We start from the raw sequence: 18,457 nt of genomic DNA, 5'->3' as shown, positions 1-18,457 counted from the left end.
AAAGTTAGGAACCTGTGAAAACGGAGTGATGGTCGATCACAGCGACGCGTGAAATCTACAGGGGGAAAAAAAAAAATCGACTTGGATACACACGCCACTGAGCATAACTTCTATACGAAAAAGTACAAATTAATCACTGAAGAGGCAGTTTATTTTGCCGTTGAGTATTTGTAAAATGATAAAATATATAATGGTTTTCAAACAATATTAACCTGAATTTTATAATCTTCGCAAACATGCGGGTAGAGAGTCAATTTAAAACACGATTTCAAAGCCTTATTTCCAGAAGGAAACAAATACTGAAACATGTCACCATGAAATAAGGACTTTTTCTGTGCTCGAGCTCGCCAACGGCTCGAACGTCGCGACTCGCGCGCAGACGAGTGCACGTGCCACACACGCCACCCTCCCTCTTGCCCGGACAGTAATTGCCTTCAGATGACGACGGTCTTACAAAACGAGCCGCGCAGCGCAGGTTTGCGCACTTCCCCCGAGCGCGAGCTGGGTGGCTCGAGGTCCTCGGCGCCTGTACCGCTGCCTCGCTTTCAGTTTAGTTCGAGGGAGTGACGGCGGAAGGGAAGGAGCAGCGCCTGGAACCCGGAGCTCTGATTCTCTGTGCCATGGGAGCGCCTTCAGGTAGGAAGCCACACGGTCACCCGTCTGCGTTCAGAGCCAGCCGTGTGGGCACTTGAGAGTACAGCGCCTGCTGTCTTCCTGTACAGCAATAATAATAAACAACGTCGTGTTACTCATCATGTCATGTTCACACACCACATGCTCAGCAGTGTCCTTACCGCAGACTAGTCTACTGAGTGAGGTTAACTAAGTTATGGTACAGTAAGTGATGTAAAACTGCCGGCATGATTCGATTCGCTGTCGATTTCTTATTATTTTATTTTATTTTATTTTATTTTATTTTATTTATTTGAAGCGGAGTGGTGGAAGGCTTCGGGAAAAATACAAATTTTTACACCACCTAAGAATTCTCCCGTGAGAGAGTAGAATCATGTCTTGGCAGTGTGTATCACACACAGTTGGAGTCGATAAAAATGACAGGTGATAATATCTTAATATGTATGTGTGCGTGTCCAGCGGCGTGGTATTGGTTCCGAGCAGTTGGACTCGGGTGTGGTGCGCTGCCTGCCTGCCTGCCCGTCTGCTTCACTCACTGACTGTTATTTATTGCACAATAACCCTTCTGGATTTCGTTATAAGTCAGCGTGTAACAAACAGACCGCAAACTGAGAAGTCGGAGCTGCGCCAGCGCAACCGTGAAATGTACCCCTTTTTTTTTTTTTTTTTTTTCTTATTTATTTATTTTTTTTTGATTAAATCGTACACCAAATAGTCAGAGTTTAGTGTCATATAGTGTACGTTTATTTATTACCACACTTTTCCTTAAGCGACGTAGTGGTTATTCACTAGTATTTAGCCCACACCTAACCCTAGTACAGCAAAGTCCCTCTAAGTGGTCCTGAAATTTTTTACACCGCAGCAACGTAACACACAGTAAACAACGTAACACGCAATGTAAAGTGAGCACTTCACTTGCGGACACCTAAGAACGTGCGAACTCCACGCTGACTGACCGAGCAGGAGTCGAACCTACGTCCGATCGTGCGGTGACCCACCAGCGCTGTCTGCTGTGCCGGCGTGCCGCTCCCTCCGTCATCGAAATACATGATTTTTTTTGTTATGTAGTTATCATATTTACCATTTTTATGTTAACATCATCTTTTGACATGGCATGCCCATGGTTGTCATTATTGATTCATTGATTATTAGCTTAACGGCTGCGCTGCGCACAAACCGCATCCTGGCCATAGTACAGTTAGTTCCGTGCCGTTTTTGCGCGCATTTCGCTTCGCGGTCAGCCAGTGCACTTTTCTCTTACGGGGCATAATATGCAGGGAGGGGAAAAAAAAAAACTGCTTCCACACGAAAGGCGTTGCTGATCCTGCTCGTCACCTACATCATGATCAGCTCTGTCCGGGAGGCTCGTGACACACCCAAATACCCGTAAGTTCGTATCCTGCGCGCTCACTCCACCTGCTCCGCAACGCGCCCGCTTACAAGAACTCTGGTGAGCTTTGGCGTATATTAGTGTCCTTCAGTTACTGCTTACGTTGTTTTTGTAATAGCTCTGTCTGTATCAGTAGTCAGTACGTGCGCTGGTTTCTCACGTGCAAGCTGGTGCTACTAGCGCCTCCCGCGAGGCTCTCGGTGAACTCGCTATATATATAGACACCATCCAGCTACAAGATTTACATTTACATTTACTCATTTAGCAGACGCTTTTGTCCAAAGCGACGTACATCTCAGCAGAAGTGCAATTTATGCATCGCGTTGAGAGAAGGAGACGTAGCTGCAGACATGAAAGTCTCAAGTAAACCTAGTTGTTACCTACCACTTAGTTGCTGCACAAGAGACAGACAAACCCCGATACCCACACCAATTTTTTTTTTTAATTTTCTTTTATTAAATATTATAAGATACACATGATACTGCACCTAAGAAAACACGGAGGAGAACTGCTCTCTTCATTTAGTGACTCAGAAAATTCCACCCCCCTCAACTGTTCATATAACTCAGTGCCCTGGAGAGACCCGTCCCGTCCCGTGTAGGTTCTTTAATGATCATCTTTCTAAGGACTTCTCCACATTATTATGAATGCGGTGCTTGGTTTCTGTGGCCTCGGCAGGAAGACAGAGGAAACGCTGCATTGTTTGAATAAGCTTATCTTACGTGCAAAGCTTCATTTTCCTTGAGCTTAGTGGTTTCAAACCCCTTTTTGTTCTGTTTCTTGGTCATGTTTACACAGGATGTATGTCAATATATATCTACACTGGGGGCGCGGTGGCACAGCGGGTTGGACCGGGTTCTGCTCTCCAGTGGGTCTGGGGTTCGAGTCCCGCTTGGGGTGCCTTGTGACGGACTGGCGTCCTGTCCTGGGTGTGTCCCCTCCCCCTCCGGCCTTACGCCCTGTGTTGCCGGGTAGGCTCTGGTTCCCTGTGACCCTGTATGGGATGAGCGGTTCTGAAAGTGTGTGTATCTACAATGTTGTCTTGAGTAACTGTAAAGCTTTAAAGACCGCTGAGCTCTGTGTGGTATTTGTCCTGTTTTCCGTTTCCATAATTTCCCCTTCTGTTTTGTATTTCACTCACACACACACACACACACTGTCTGAAACCGCTTGTCTCCAAGCGGGGTCACAGCGAACCGGAGCCTAACCCGGCAACACAGGGCGCAAGGCCGGAGGGGGAGGGGACACACCCAGGACGGGACGCCAGTCCATCGCAAGGCACCCCAAGCGGGACTCGAGTCCCAGACCCACCGGAGAGCAGGACTCAGTCAAATCCGCTGCGTCCCCCATTTTGTATTTCTATTGTTAGAAATGTAGTAGTAAAAAAGGAACCCTGTCCAGAGTCCCTGATTCTGGGTGAATGTCTGCTGGTTTAGTTTCACTGTAAAAAAATTCAAACATTTTGCTCTGCTCTATGTTCTTCAGTAATGTTAAAAAGTAAACTGTGGGTGTGGGTATGTTTTCGCTACATTAAATGTCAGCAGTGTTACTTGTGTCTACGTTTTAAACAGTATTGTTATTCACTTCTCTGTGGGATGTGTTTTCACTACATTTAATCTCTTCTCTCTGGTAAATGTGTTTACTGTAGCCGTTAACCTCGTCACTCTAGGATATTTACCTAATACAGCAATGTAAACCTGAGATGTGTACACATCGTTCTTGTTTGCATTGAGCCATCTTCATAAGCCCCACATCCTTGTGTCCTAGTATTTTGAATTTTGTTTAAAAGACACTTTTTTCAGTAACTATCACTGAATCAAAACATGAAGAACAGTGGCGTCCCTAGGATTGGTGTCACGTCCCCACCTGCTCTCGTACCAGACCGTACAGTAATGTTTTTTTTTTTTGTACTGTTACTCGTATATCACTAAATGTAAAGGCAATAAACAACTAGCAAAATTAAAATTAAACTTTTAAATTACGATATCATACGCACAGCTAAGTATGTATTTACGTTTAGTCGTTATGACATGTGGTAAGTGAATTCGATAAAACAACATAATTCGAAGTAAAAACGTTTAAGTATTACATAAAATTGTTTATTTTAACGTTATTGATATAGGCTCACAAATATTATCCACAATATTGTGGCTAAAACGCCAGAAAATTTTGACAAGAATCAGCGACTAAACACGAGCAGCAACGAAAACAGCGCGTGCTTGTAACGCGTGCAGACGAAAGCACGTGATTCGAAGCGTTATTGTAATTGGGTAATAATGCGAGCTCTGAGCGCAGCGCATTGGAAGGTTCACAAAGCAAATTAGCATAGAGTTTTAGCCTTGTAGGTATAATTGATATATGTAAGCTGGGCTTTATTACAAAAAAAATGTTTTTGTTCTTATAACTAACTGCAGGTATATTTTTCTAAACTTCTACTGAAATACTGCACAAAAATTTTAGAGACCATCATTTTGGTGTCACCCCTGATGGTGTGACCCGGTGCAGTCCGCACCCCTAGGTGACGCCCCTAGTGAAGAAGTGGTCTTATCTGTTACAATAACTTAATATTGTACATTGTCTAAATGTACCAACAGTCTGACTTTTATGATCCAAATTAATAAGTGAATTTGAAACCAAGAAGATGATATTATTTTTATTGAGTGCAAGTTATATACTGTTATTCTCCAAGAATTATTTTGATACCTAGAGCTAGGTTTATCTTGCCACTTACCTTAAAATTCTTGATTTACACGCATTTTTACCTCTGTACGTGTGTTGAAGAATCTGTCTTTTCTGGCTTTAATTACGTCAGTAATGTGGTCTAAATCTTATTTTGGCTTTATCATTTTCATACAGGGAAGCCCCTATCTAACCGGATTTGTTTGGGAATGTTGCAGATCACCTTCCATTGTGCTATAACTGCATGCAATCCACAACCACACGTAAGTCTGTGACTGTGAGGTAGTTATATTTGTGATCCTGTGATGATTCCCTGCAAATACAAGAAAAAGAAATGTATTGGGACAAGAAATTAAGGATGTTTTGGCACGAAATGTATGACCCTTGTATATGTTTGAGATGCAAAGTCTTTTTTTAGCATTGATCAGGGTTTAAACTGGAGACATGCCCACTGGCTTTGCTGTGTTCTTGTTTTAAAAAGCAGATTGAAACCAGCTGCTTGTGGTGTTCCTGCTCTGTTGTGTTTGAGAAACATCCACAGTGTTTATTCAAGCTTATAACACTTCTGTAGTATCTCTTAGTATGAAACAATTCATTGTCTCCATCACATTATACTTTTCATTTATCATCTTGTACATTTTTATGTACTTCCAGTCTGATATCTTTCAGTATTAGTTGCTGTGTGTTGCATGTCTTTTAAATGGAATTATGTAGTTAAAACAAATATACTAATGTTCTTTTTGTCCACTGAAACTCATTGATAAGCAAGTACAAGGGTGTAGCGATAAACTTTTTATTTTACTTGGTAGATATGCAATGGTAGGAAAGAAAACTGTTATGCCTTGAGCAATATGTTCAAATTCAAATTTTGTCACGTACTCAACCATACTTAGTATGATATGCAGTGAAATGCTTTTCCAACTGTATGTAGATGTAAACACGGTTTTAAAAAAAACTGAAACATGAATTGTTAATCTTTTCAGTGAAAAGCAAAGAGCACAATGTCAGCAGCTGTATTGTTTGGATTTTTCTTAGCACTTGCAGTGTGCACTGGTAAGTTTGTAGTCTCCTTTTTTTGTATTGTCATTGTGAGACTTGTTGCACAGATCTTACATGGGGGGAAATTGAAATTCCAAAATGGAAAGACCTTTGTAGAAAAGTTTAATATTGGAAACAATATTTCAGGTTAAATGTCACTGTTAAATGTGACAGTATGTAATAATGGAATTTGCTTTCTGTCAAAAGGGCAACATGAGAAGTGTGATGTTTTCCCTAAGGACCCAGTGATCAGAATGGGTTCTGATATTGAGATCATGTTCAGAGGATCCCATCACAGTCTTTGCACCAATGTGACTTCATACAGTCCAAGCAAAATAACATGGACACTTAACAACAAGAAGATAGATGAAAAATTCTATGCAGTCATTAATTCTACCATTCCAGCTGTGTCCATTCGCAACTTCATTTTACAGACTGGAAGAGTGATGTGTCACATGGATGTAGATGGAAAAGATATTATCTTGGGGGCTACAACAATCAAAGCATTTTGTGAGTATGGGTGTATATACCCATCCAAAATGGAACTACTTGTTGTGAACTTTTTTATGTTTCCTTATGTTCACTTTTCACAATGTGAATGTGAACAATGTGCAGAACTGGTACATTTGTTTCTCAACAGTTCCACCAGTGAAACCCACTAACATATCCTGCGTTACAATTTTGGAAGAAAGTTTCACATGTTATTGGAACAGTGGCCATAAAACACAGTTGCCCACAAACTACACTGTATTCAGGGAAGGGTAAGTCTTTCATGTTACATTTTAGCAAATTGTATTAACCAGACAGGTCCTGATGAAACCTCCCTTGTTATGTTGCTCCGAGGTCCAGATGCGTACTGTAACCGAGTGACATTGCAGGGAACTACCGCAGTGTAGCACAGCTGCTGGACTGCCAGATGTACCATGCTTGCAACAGTAAAGAGCTCAAAAGTTTTCTTATTGTCTGCTAAACGTAATATCTGCTCTCTTGTCTTTAGAAAAATTGTTAAAGATACTTGCACTTCTGAAAGCAGCCCATGTATATTTCCCAGTGACTTATGGTCAAACCAGAAAATATCGGTAAGAGCTGAGAATGCTGTTGGAGTGGCGCACTCAGACATCGTTGAGTTAAACTCTGTTGAAACAGGTAATTCTGCGGACATGCATAAACTCACTGCAGCTAAAATGCTGGTGTATTTTCACTGATACACTGGCTCGCCATTGCTTGTTTGTACTGGTTATAGCATTTAAAAAGAATTTGAAACATCACCCGGTTCTGTTTTCGTAGTAAGTCGGCGTCAAGCCAGCACAAAATATTTACTGTTAACACTCTCCTAAATTTTCCCTTGGGCAGAAAGTGAAGACAGCTGACATCTGTATTATTTCTTACAGTTGGACCAGTGTTTTATTGTGACAAATGTGGATTATTACAGAAGAGCAGCTGACATTCTTTCCTGACAGGCTATGACCTGTATGGGCTGAAGTGCTATTATGAAACACATGAATATTACTCTGATTTAAAACAGCCCTTCATGTGACCTCTGAAAATGTAATTCCTGTTTAACTGCCCTGGATTATAAAATCCCAAAGCTACTTTCTGACTGAAACTGCTTCTATATCTTAATATTGGTTAAAGAAGACAGAGGTAAAATGGAAAATACTGTACATGGATTCACTCAGACTGGTGAAATGCTGTTCTTTCTGTATTCCAGTGAAACTTAGACCCCCAGAGCATGTTCATGTGACGCCTTATTTGAACAGGCTCATAGTGAAGTGGGAAAGACCAATGGACACAGAATATTTTAATGTGACTTGTGAAGTACTGTATCGGTACCAGAGACAAGGCACGTGGATTGAGGTAGGCTCCAAAGCCCTCTCTAAATTATCAGGATATAGCCATGGAAATCTTTTTTTTGGCAGTACTTAAGAGTAATTAGAGGTTTAATTGCTTTTAAAAAAATGTCTTTACAGACTGGCTCTGTCTGTATTTTTTTTTTTTAATTTATTTATCTTTTAATAGCTTGTGGAGAGTATAAAAATGGGGGATGTAAATGAAGAGGGAGTGGCTGACATCAAGGTGGAGCAACTATGCGCCAGGTACAATGTGTCAGTGCGATGCAGATTTCAGGAGGCACTGTGGGGTGACTGGAGCCAGAGCACCCCTGTGTTCTCCTCTCTGGATGGTAAGGAGCCACATGCGGGTACATTGCACTGTGGGGAGATGCACTGACACACGTGAACTTGTAACCTGAAGGTTGCTGGTTGAACAATAGTGAGCTGGGCAAGCGTGAGCTAAGTGTTGGGGTTATTACAAGTTTTATACCCAAATGTATTATCTTATACATTAGCATTTGCTAAATTAATAAATGAGAATTCCTCACAATCCACTGAGGAATGTAACAAACACATATTCACTCAGACACACGTTAACAGCAATTTACAGTTGAGGCTGACATGACCTGACATGCATTTCTTTGGACTGTGGGAGGAAACAAACACCTGGAAGAAGCTGAAATTTATGTGGGGTGAACATGCAATCCCCACAGTCTTAACTAGATTAAAATTGGATATTATTTGAGTTTTGATTCTTCTCAGATATTTTCACATGTTTGAGTGAGATAAAGGGAAAAAAAAAAATCAGTCTTTGTAGACTCTCAGACAAGTACCTGAATTAAAAAAAACAACCAATCTAGTAAACCAGCTAAAATGCAACTGTACAAATGGTTAACTGTAGGTTGCATGTAACAGTGTGAGTCTGTCCTGAAGAATTTTGCAAAATGAAGCTACTTTTGCCTTTAAACTCTAAGAATGATTGGAAGAAGTGGAACTAATAGCGATGGTGACAGCGATTGAGACGCAGTTGTCACTAGAGAGCATGATTGTGTTTGCTCTAAAACAATTCTGGATTTCCCTGCTTTGTGTCCATAGTGAACGACATAAAGTTCCACTTTTGGAGGAAGATATTCACACCAGATGAGAAGGGACAGAGGAGAGTGTTGCTGATGTGGAAGGTAAACTGGATGCAAGTGACTGCAGGCAGTCTGTGTGTCCACAGCATAATTTCAGTGCGGGCTCATTACAGTAATGGCGTGGTCATAGATAGGGAGGGATGTGTAGTGCTCACGTGCGGAAAGACTTCATCTCCACACAAACACTTTTGTCGAAAAAGTAACCTCGTCTGCCAAAGCATAAATATAAAATGTTTCCCGTGAAATAGTCCTATAAAACACCCTCATTGCTGTACACTTGAAGACGTTTTTTTTTTTTTTTTTTTTTTTTGATTTTTTTGTGTGTGTTGCTGTATTTAAGAAGGAAGAATAAATATAATTTTACAGATTGCATTAAATGATTCACTTATTTTTGTTTAGAATATTTTCTATGGCATATCACCAGTTATTCGCTGTTTCTTTCACAAAATGTTGCAAATTTACACACAATTTTTCAGATATGCTTGTCTCCTGGTCATTGGTCCTAATTTTGTTGTTGAAAACTGTGTGTTCCCCCCCATAAGAAATAATGGAATAAGCAACTAAATGATGCATAATATTAGGAAGAAATTAGTATAGCACATTACACTATGAACAGTTCTACATTTTCATTTACATGGGCCTGTATCTAAAAAAGCTTCCTCACCATTGTATATCTGAGGTTTAAAAAAAATACACACACACACACATTTTCAGAACCGCTTGTCCCGTACGGGGTCACGGGGAACCGGAGCCTACCCGGCAACACAGGGCGTAAGGCCGGAGGGGGAAGGGGACACACCCAGGACGGGACGCCAGTCCATCACAAGGCACCCCAAGCAGGACTCGAACCCCAGACCCACCGGAGAGCAGGACTGCGGTCCAACCCACTGCGCCACCGCACCCCTGTTTAAAAAAATAATAATTATAAAAAAGTTAAGCATTTGTTGTTTTGTAATTAGGGGGTGCGGTGGTGCAGTGGGTTGGACCGCAGTCCTGCTCTTCGGTGGGTCTGGGGTTCAAGTCCCGCTTGGGGTGCCTTGCGGCGGACTGGCGTCCCGTCCTGGGTGTGTCCCCTTCCCCCTCCGGCCTTACGCCCTGTGTTGCCGGGTAGGCTCCGGTTCCCCGTGACCCCGTATGGGACAAGCAGTTCTGAAAGTGTGTGTGTGTGTGTGTGTGTGTGTGTGTGTGTGTGTGTGTGTGTTTTGTAATTTCTACTTTTTTTCTTGCCCCCTTCAGTGCTGCTGAAGTGACAAAATAAGTTTAAATCTATTGCTGGGAAACAGGAATTTCAAACCTCAGTTCAGCCCAATTTTACACTTACGCAATAAAATGTAACAAATTTTTTTATTACATTTTATGAATGTATTTTCAGTTATCACTTGATGAAATTGATTCAGAAGTCATTTGTTATGAAGGAAAATTTGATTTTAATTTTTGTTTTAGTAGATACAACTTTGTTGTTCTAGCAATAACTTGATTATGTACAATGTGGAATGATAAGGGAGGATTTGGCATAATTGTTGAATCTGAAAAATTGATTCTCAGTTTTTATTTGAATATGTTTCATTCTGTTTTTTTTTTTTCTTCCATAGGGAGTTCCATCGTCTTGCACTGTCATAGATGGTTACAGAATTACAATCATGAATTTAAAAAACAACAGCTGCCCCATGAAGAGTTGTACCATGCTTTTAAAGACTTCTTCAAGTCGGCTCAATGTAACACTTGGCACTGAAGAGTACAAAATAACCATTGCTGCATACAAAAATATAAGCACATTTTCAGAAGATTCAATTACTGTACCTGCTGCTGGAGAAGGTATTTTACCTTTTTCTTTAGCAACTTGTTATGATAGTAACAAGTAATGATTATTAAGAAAAGTTTAAGTGATTGTTAATGATTATTGTCAATTAACAATTGTCACAATGTGTAGACATTGGTGGCATGCTGTTTTTTTAAATCATTATTATTATTATTATTATTATTATTATTATTATTATTATTATTTATAACCTGTGGTCATTTCAGACTGCCCATCACTGAAGGAAGTAAACACTGTTGCCAATGACAACCAAATCACAGTCAACTGGACAGCCCCTTCCAGGCCAGCTGTTAGATATGTGATAGACTGGTCTGCTGGCAATGATTACATCAGGTGGCATTTCAGTGAGACCACACAATTTGCACTAAAGGGTAAACTGGTTTTTAAATATATTTGCTTAGTGAATGTTTCCTGTGAAGTATGTGTGTCTGAGCAGGGGATGTGGCAATGCAGACAAAGCTTTCGTTGTAAGCTGGGTCAGTACATGACAAGTCAACACAAAGTTATAACTATGGCATTTTGAAAAGAAGCAGTCATTATATATTATATTAAATACTGGAAAACAGTCAATGCCATTTAGTAAGGCCCCAGTTGCCAAGAAGGCACAAAAGGCTATGGTTTCATTGGGGCTTGTACTTTCCTGCCCAAGTATTACCATTTAGAAGAGGAAAGTACTTGAGGAATGTTTTTAACCTGCTTGTGCATGAACGTCTGGACTAGTTTTTGTGTTTTGTATTTAGCGTCAGCACTAGAATTTTTCCTTGTTTACTTAACACATAACTGCATATGTAGTGAAATCTTATTTATTGACATTACTTAGTATTATTTATGGCTTCATTAGTCTCAATATTTTAGTAACATTATTTCATATGTTAATGGTCGTTCAGTCTTTGGGAGGCTTTGTTATTCAGTAATGTCTTGGCTTTTACATAAATCACTGCATAGCTGTTAGATCTTAGTCAGTGAGAACAGTCGGAGTGTATTAGTAACAGTCAGTATAGTAATATAAATAGGGTAAAAGCTACTCTCTGTGGTGCATATTGTATTTGGTGGTCTTACAACTTCGATTAATCACACTCAATACTCAAAAACACCAGTGGGGATGAGAAGTCTTTCTAAAATTGATTTGTTTGTAACTCAAGTCAGTCATTCAAAGCTGAATAATACAGATGTCCCTTCACTTATTGTGTAAGGTTTTGTAAAAACCTTCGACTACAATAAATAAAAAGAAATTCAGTAACACTTCCATGCAACCATCAATCCATCCATCCATCCATCCGTATATACATCCATTATCAATGACCATTTGTCCAGTGCAGGGTCATTGTGGTTTGTCATACTGCACAAGACAGGGTACACCCTGGACGTGAGATCATTGCATTACAGTGCAACACTTGTTTCTTGTTAACTTCAAACTGCAATGAATTTATAACTTGTTTCAATTTATCGCAAATAAAAATGTGTCATTTCCACAATGACCCATCAGTGCTATTGATCTCATATAAACATATCCAGTGTTCATCAGTTATGGGTCATGTTCAGCATCACCTGCACAGTCAGTTGAAAGTACTTGTGTGAGACAGAGTACAGCTAAGATGGAGTGTCATCCCATTGCAGGGCAATCAGGTGTAATGTAATCACATGTTATGACATAGGTTTTAGCACCTCAGTTTATAACAGAGTTCTCTTGCCTTTTTTCAGCATCTTTTAGCTTTTCCTTTACTTTAGATGTAGTTCTAAGACAACTGATATGTGTGGGGGAAAAACCATGCCTTTTATGGTACTCAGGGTTGCCAGTGTTCATATTTTGAATTAGAATGTCTCTTCTTTTATGCCATTTCTTGTGTTATTTTAAGGCTCATTTTGAAAACTTTAGGGTACAAATGACATGTCCTTGTCAGTGGTAATTTTTGTAATACAGGCGCATGGGTACACTGTACTTTTTATTGGATGACTCACTTGTGAGCCCTACTGTTGGTGTTAATTTGATGCTTTTGTCCTGTTACACCAGGTGAACCTCAGAAACTCTACAGAATTGCAGTGACTCCTCTATATGAAAATTGTACTGGACAGGAAACGATGCTGCTCGCTTACTCAAAAGAAGGAGGTAGGCATCTGTCAATCAATCAGTCCATCCGTCATACCCTCCTTCACCCTTTACATTAATCTAAGAGAGCAAAAGGAACAATAATCCTTGACATCATGCAAACAACACAGTTATCAAACATGAAGGACAATGTGGGAAACGTCACGTTTCCCGAGAAGACGTTGTGTATTACAGATAAAACCGCTGTGTAATATGGTAGGGAGTGGCAAGGAGGTGGTATTTTACCTCATTGGTAATGTGATAATACTGTAGCGCTGCGCTCGGATGGGGTCAAGGACACATGGACAGCATTCATTTCAAACGTCTATTGGAACACCGGGACACAGCGAGAGGTATCGGCGTAAACACAAGAAAATGATGCTCTTGGTCCAAGAACCCCTTTTCCTCAAGGACCTGCACCTCAAGCCAGCCTTCCCGGCCTGCTTAGCATCCCTCAGGCTTTCCCTCCTTCCTTCACTAGCTAATAGTCACCCCCATTATATTCGCCGTGAGTCCCTGCAGCGGTTAAACACAGTTCCATTTTACCTGCGCAATACAACTATTTACAATAAACCCACTTTTCCCCTCAAACTCCTGGTAATGTGAGCCATTACAGTACTGTTGTAACCCCATCTCCACTAGATCCTGTCACCATGACCATGTAAAGACAGGAAGGGGGTAGAAGTAATTTACATCAGTTTTGACCTTCTTTTACCAAAATGTAAATGTTGACGAATGTTGTACGGGTGGCGCAGTGGGTTGGACTGGGTCCTGCTCTTCCGTGGGTCTGCGGTTCGAGTCCTGCTTGGGGTGCCTTGTGATGGACTGGTGTCCTGTCCTGGGTGTGTCCCCTCCCCCTCCGGCCTTATGCCCTGTGTTGCTGGGTAGGCTCCGGTTCCCTGTGACCCTGTATGGGATGAGTTGTTCTGAAAATGTGTGTGTGTGTGAGAATGTTGTACTTTGGTTTTTAGAAAACTTTTTCGAAGAATTTGCTCTAAAAATATTTGCAACTGTTTTAATGTCAAGGGGGCGCGGTGGCACAGTGGGTTGGACCGGGTCCTGCTCTCTGGTGGGTCTGGGGTTTGAGTCCCACTTGGGGTGCCTTGTGACAGACTGGTGTCCCGCCCTGGTGTGTACCCTCCCCCTCCAGCCTTATGCCCTGAGTTGCTGGGTTAGGCTCTGGTTCCCCGTGACCCTGTATGGGACAAGCGGTTCAGAAAGTGTGTGTTTCTTTGTTTGTGTTTTAATGTCATTGCTCCTTTGGTTTCCACATGGGATCCTTGGGTTTCACAAAAAACAAATGTTGAATAACATGGAATTTAGTGAAGATGTAAACAAAACATTTGACCCATGACTTTTTTGAACATATTATTTGAGCCTGAAATAAACCAAGGAAATAAGAAATTATGAAGTATCACTTATGTGTATTATTATTGTTATTAATATATTAGCATTCCATTTATCTGACTTTTTTTTTTCCCTCCAAAAACTTTGAATGATAGCTACTTTTAATTAATTTACTCACATGTTAAGAGTAGAAGTAGTGATTCGAACCAAGGTTGTTTGAATGCCGTGTGATGGCTCAGACTGGTTCCCACTACCTGCCCTATATTTGTACCCTAGGAATTGATACAGGTTTATTGGGTGGCTGTGATAGTTTGTATTATGTTTTTCACTAATTCAGCAAGTTCCACATGTCATTTCTACAGTAATATCAAATATAAATTTGACAAAAATACAAAAGGTTATACAGCATATTTTAAATATATTTTTTGTAGTGTTATAAAATTTAACAGTTGATCTCTGTTTACCCGATTAAATCAAGCACCAGGGGACATTCCCTTGGTTGAGGTGTCTGATGTACGGGAGTCTAGCGCTTGCATCAGTTGGATACCAGTGCCTCAAGACAAGTGCTGCGGTTTCGTCAGGAACTATACTGTGTTCTATGCACCAGATAAAGGAACTGCGATGGGTGAGTTTCGGGAGGTGTGCTTTGGAGGCGCTGTGTTGGGTTCAACGGGACTGACGTTTGCTTTCTTCATCCAGATGTCACTGTGAACAGCAGTGTTCATGAGGTCTGCCTGGATCGCCTGCAGTATAGCACCGTTTACACCGTTTCTGTCATGGCGAGGTCCAATGGCGGCCAGTCATTGAATAACAGCACCACATTCAGGACAAGTAGTAATGGTAAAAGCTCTATTGCATTAGGCCACCTGTTTTCTATAAGTATGGATGGTTATGTCATTTAAATATCACAGCACTTCTTTGAGTGACTGTTTTTCTCTTCTAATTCTGTGATGGCTTTGAAGACACTGCTGTCACGGGAATCCGTAGGAAAACATTTGTCTATCGATTCCCATCTTTTTCGGTGAACTATATACAAACATCTTGTATTGGCATTGTTTGCATTTCCCATGATTTCACAGTAATGCCACATTTATCAACGAAACACAGGAGGAATGTACCTATTTACATATTTCTAATTTATTCAGATAACGTATTGAATTGTTTTTTTGGAAATGCTAAAATGTAGTCTTTAAACTTTTGCTTTCTAGGCCGCTCCTTTTCCAGAGTACTTATTGGCGGACTTGGTTTGATATTGTTCGTAGTGATTGGCACGTTGTGTTTTTTTATGTAAGTTTTTTTTTCCCTTTTTCATTACATGTCATGTCATTATGTACTAAAACCTCATCTGTCTTTATATCACTTAAGTAAGCTTTTAAGACTACTTGTTTTCATATGTGCATAATTTTGTTTGTACAAGTAATTCCAGTAGAGTTTATAATAATTTATAATTATGCTATATCCAGCCTGTTGACATTCTCTTTTAAAAAAGTATTAAATTAAGAAGTAAATTATGATATGACAAGAATATGATCTTTTTTCTTTCTTGCTTTCACATTTTGTTTAACAGGTACAAATTTCCTCATGGTTTCTTACTTTCTTGATAGGGTGAATAAATATGTCATGAAAGTGCCCAGTCCCCAGTTCAGCACACTAGTACCATGGCCTGAGCAGCTTTATCAGAAGGTATGTTTGTGTCACAGGATATCTGTCAGACCATTTTAATAAACCAAATGCAGGAAACTGCAGACTTCACGTGCTGCAAGTCACACTTGTTTTTGTTCCAGCTGAGCTCTTTATCAGCCAGCCTTAACTGAGCTACTGGCTAAAATCATTGAGTGAAGCCATGCTCAACTAAATGGTGTAATTAATGACTCCCTAAATTTTTTCAGTATCTTGGACAGGATTAATTTTTATCCTGTATAGCCTCCAGCAGAAATGAAATTAGCCCATACAAGAACTTCCTCCATCCAGCTGAGTTGATAAATGTTCCCATCCTGATTAGCAAAGCTTTCATTGCAGTGCAAAATCTGCACCTGTTTCTCTCAGTTTTTTATTTGAACGTTGGTGAGAAACATTCCTCGGACAAATATAGAAACAGGAACGGTTTTTGCACTGGTACAGATTCTCAGTTCGGGTACACATCTCTGTCATTATCGTTCTCATCCACAGGACAAGAATGTGAGCAAACTACTGATACCCGAGTGCTCAGAGAACATCTCTCACAGCCTGGTGATCTTCCCAATTAGTTTTGACCTTGACATTGATGGGATCAGTTCTACATCTGGAGAGGATGACTGTGCTAAGCTTCCTGGGAGCCTGACTAAACAGTCAGACAGTTCCACAGAACTCAGGATCACAACCCCTCCGCCTGCTGATCTGCTTGGTGTCCATAGGAGCCCCATTGCAACAGCAGAGAGAGTCAACGCTGGCGAAGTGCCACATGACCAAGGCTCAGGGGACCAGACGTCCATTGGCCCTTGTTGCAAAAGCTTTGTGGGAAAGAAAGAGTGTTTGAGCAAAGAGAGAAGCCCCGAGAAAGATGGTGAAAGACAGCCCTTCCTGCAATCGCAGGGAAATGTCCCACAGGCCTATGTCACTATGGATTTATTTGACTAGAAATGGACAACAGGGGCATGTAATTGCTGAAGTGGAAATGTGTGAACAGCTAGTCCATTAGTGGTTTTCAAACTCCTCTTGCAACACTTACAGATACAGAACCACTCTCCCCATTCAGCTTTGCCTTGGAAGGAAAATGAAAACAAAGAGAATGTTACTGTTATTGCTTAGTAAACACTGCTCTCTAAAATTACATTATTTGACTGCTCTCAGGTCTCCCAGGTGATGAACCCTGTCAACAGTACAATAGGAATGCCACTCCTGGAAGCTGATGCTAAGACTTTTTAGCAGGGCCTTTGCATTGCCCGCTGCCCTGTTCCTTCACTCCATCAGAGAAAACACATTACTACAGTACAACTAATAGTATTGGACAATAAGTAATATTCACCATGATCACTATACATCTTGAAAGTTAGTATTATTGTATATCATGGTATACAGGTAAAACACATTACTTCATAAATCTTCTGGATAAATTTATGTTAACGTTTTAAGACATCCCGCCTGGTATGCAGACAATGACCGAGTTCCTAAAACGTTTATCAAAAATAGTTCTTTAATATACTGTTTACAGTTAATAGCTATGGAAGTAAACTGCTACGTGCAGATTCAGCAACACTTTTTTTTTTTTCCAGAATATTGACTTGCTGAAAGTGTTGAGAAATGCAAGCTAATGTTTTCTAAAGCGCAGGCACCCCCCTCTTTATGCTGAGGGTGGCAGGGTTTTGATGAAGCCCTCTGCATGGAGTCTGTGGTACAGATGCACTTTACAGAATCTGAATCAGATAATCGTTCTGGCCTAAGCTCACAAAAATGCTTCCACTTTATTTGCGTTAAAGATCAGCAGGGTCCTGCACAGTATAGTGAACATTTGCATTTAAAAGGCTCACTGGTTCTGACAAGAGCCAACGTACACTGATGTCTGCTGGAATCATAGTTGGGAACTCCTTACTTTGGCATGGCAAATACAGTGCACACGTACTGATTTCTAAATATTTCTCAGTACAGTTTGTCAGTATTCACTGTTAACTTGTATCACGTATAGCAACATAATTCCACTTGATGGTAAAGCCACTGTACAGGGTGAAATCACTACATCTAGTAATGTGTTTGGAGAACAGTTGATGACATTTTGTGAAGTTCTTTCAAGCCCTTTGTATAATCTGTATTAAACCTGTCGTAGAATTTCTGCATGAGTCAATTCAATATGCATTGGCCTGTAATTTAAGGAAACCGCATGCCTTGTTTCTGAATGTATGTTTTTGTTCCAAACATGAAACAATATAAAGCAAATTTACATATATGCTGCTCACATATAACATATAGACAGAACCTTTTTTCTTTGACAGATAACAAAATATAATTATATTAAATGGAAATCTCTATAGGGGGTGCAGTGGTACAGTGGGCTGGACCAGGTCCTGCTCTCCGGTGGGTCTGGAGTTTGAGTCCTGCTTGGGGTACCTTGCGACAGACTGGTGTCCTGTCCTGGTTGTGTCCTGTCCTGGTTGTGTCCCCTCCCCCTCCAGCCCTTCACCCTGTGTTGCTGGGTTAGTCTCTGGCTCCCCACGACCCTGTATGGACAAGTGGTTCAGATAGCGTGTGTGTGCGTGTGTGTGTGCGCGTGGAAATCTCTATATTTCATATAATGAAAATAAAGAAAAACATCTTCAGGTTATTGCGCGCATCCGAAACCATTTAACAGTGTGTCAGTTTAAGGGTGCAGTCATAACATACAAAAAGCTCTTCCTTCCCCTTCTTAGTCTCTGAGCCCTTTTCTCTGCTTTAACAAAAGCTGGGTTTTCTTCCATGCATTTTGTTCTTTCATTCAGTTGTTACTTGCAGCAGCCAAAATTTCCTAATATAGACTCGGCGATAAAC

At 40.7% G+C, this 18,457-nt stretch overlaps 1 protein-coding gene across 2 annotated transcripts; it reads left to right on the top strand.

Annotated features, from left to right (window-relative positions):
* The first annotated feature begins 422 nt into the window (after positions 1-422).
* On the top strand, positions 423-17,988 carry LOC108929963 (interleukin-6 receptor subunit beta-like). Of its 2 annotated transcripts, XM_018744923.2 has the most exons (17): positions 423-636; positions 4,880-4,965; positions 5,686-5,755; positions 5,948-6,250; positions 6,381-6,501; positions 6,738-6,886; positions 7,452-7,597; positions 7,760-7,922; positions 8,668-8,750; positions 10,301-10,523; positions 10,734-10,898; positions 12,539-12,634; positions 14,439-14,585; positions 14,660-14,800; positions 15,169-15,247; positions 15,565-15,643; positions 16,130-17,987. In XM_018744923.2, the coding sequence occupies exons 3-17, from the start codon at positions 5,704-5,706 to the stop codon at positions 16,574-16,576; spliced, it is 2,394 nt and encodes a 797-aa protein (XP_018600439.1). In that variant the 5' UTR covers positions 423-636; positions 4,880-4,965; positions 5,686-5,703; the 3' UTR covers positions 16,577-17,987. The 2 variants fall into 2 exon arrangements, with proteins under 2 accessions (XP_018600439.1, XP_018600440.1); XM_018744924.2 differs by lacking the exon at positions 14,439-14,585 and having other exon boundaries at positions 16,130-17,988.
* The last annotated feature ends 469 nt before the right edge of the window (positions 17,989-18,457 follow it).

Source organism: Scleropages formosus, chromosome 6 (genome assembly GCF_900964775.1).
Source record: "Scleropages formosus chromosome 6, fSclFor1.1, whole genome shotgun sequence".
Taxonomy (NCBI): Eukaryota; Metazoa; Chordata; class Actinopteri; order Osteoglossiformes; family Osteoglossidae; genus Scleropages; species Scleropages formosus.
The sequence above is the reverse complement of the archived record's forward strand: the minus strand, read 5'-3'. Positions and strand labels throughout refer to the sequence as shown.

What these genes read in the sequence shown, in the direction of transcription:
- LOC108929963 (XM_018744923.2), top strand. Translation starts at nt 5,704, where the DNA reads ATGTCAGCAGCTGTATTGTTTGGATTTTTCTTAGCACTTGCAGTGTGC. An exon ending in AGCACTTGCAGTGTGCACTG is followed by an intron (nt 5,756 to 5,947) that starts GTAAGTTTGTAG and finishes TTCTGTCAAAAG; the next exon opens with GGCAACATGAGAAGTGTGAT. An exon ending in ATTCAGGACAAGTAGTAATG is followed by an intron (nt 14,801 to 15,168) that starts GTAAAAGCTCTA and finishes TTTGCTTTCTAG; the next exon opens with GCCGCTCCTTTTCCAGAGTA.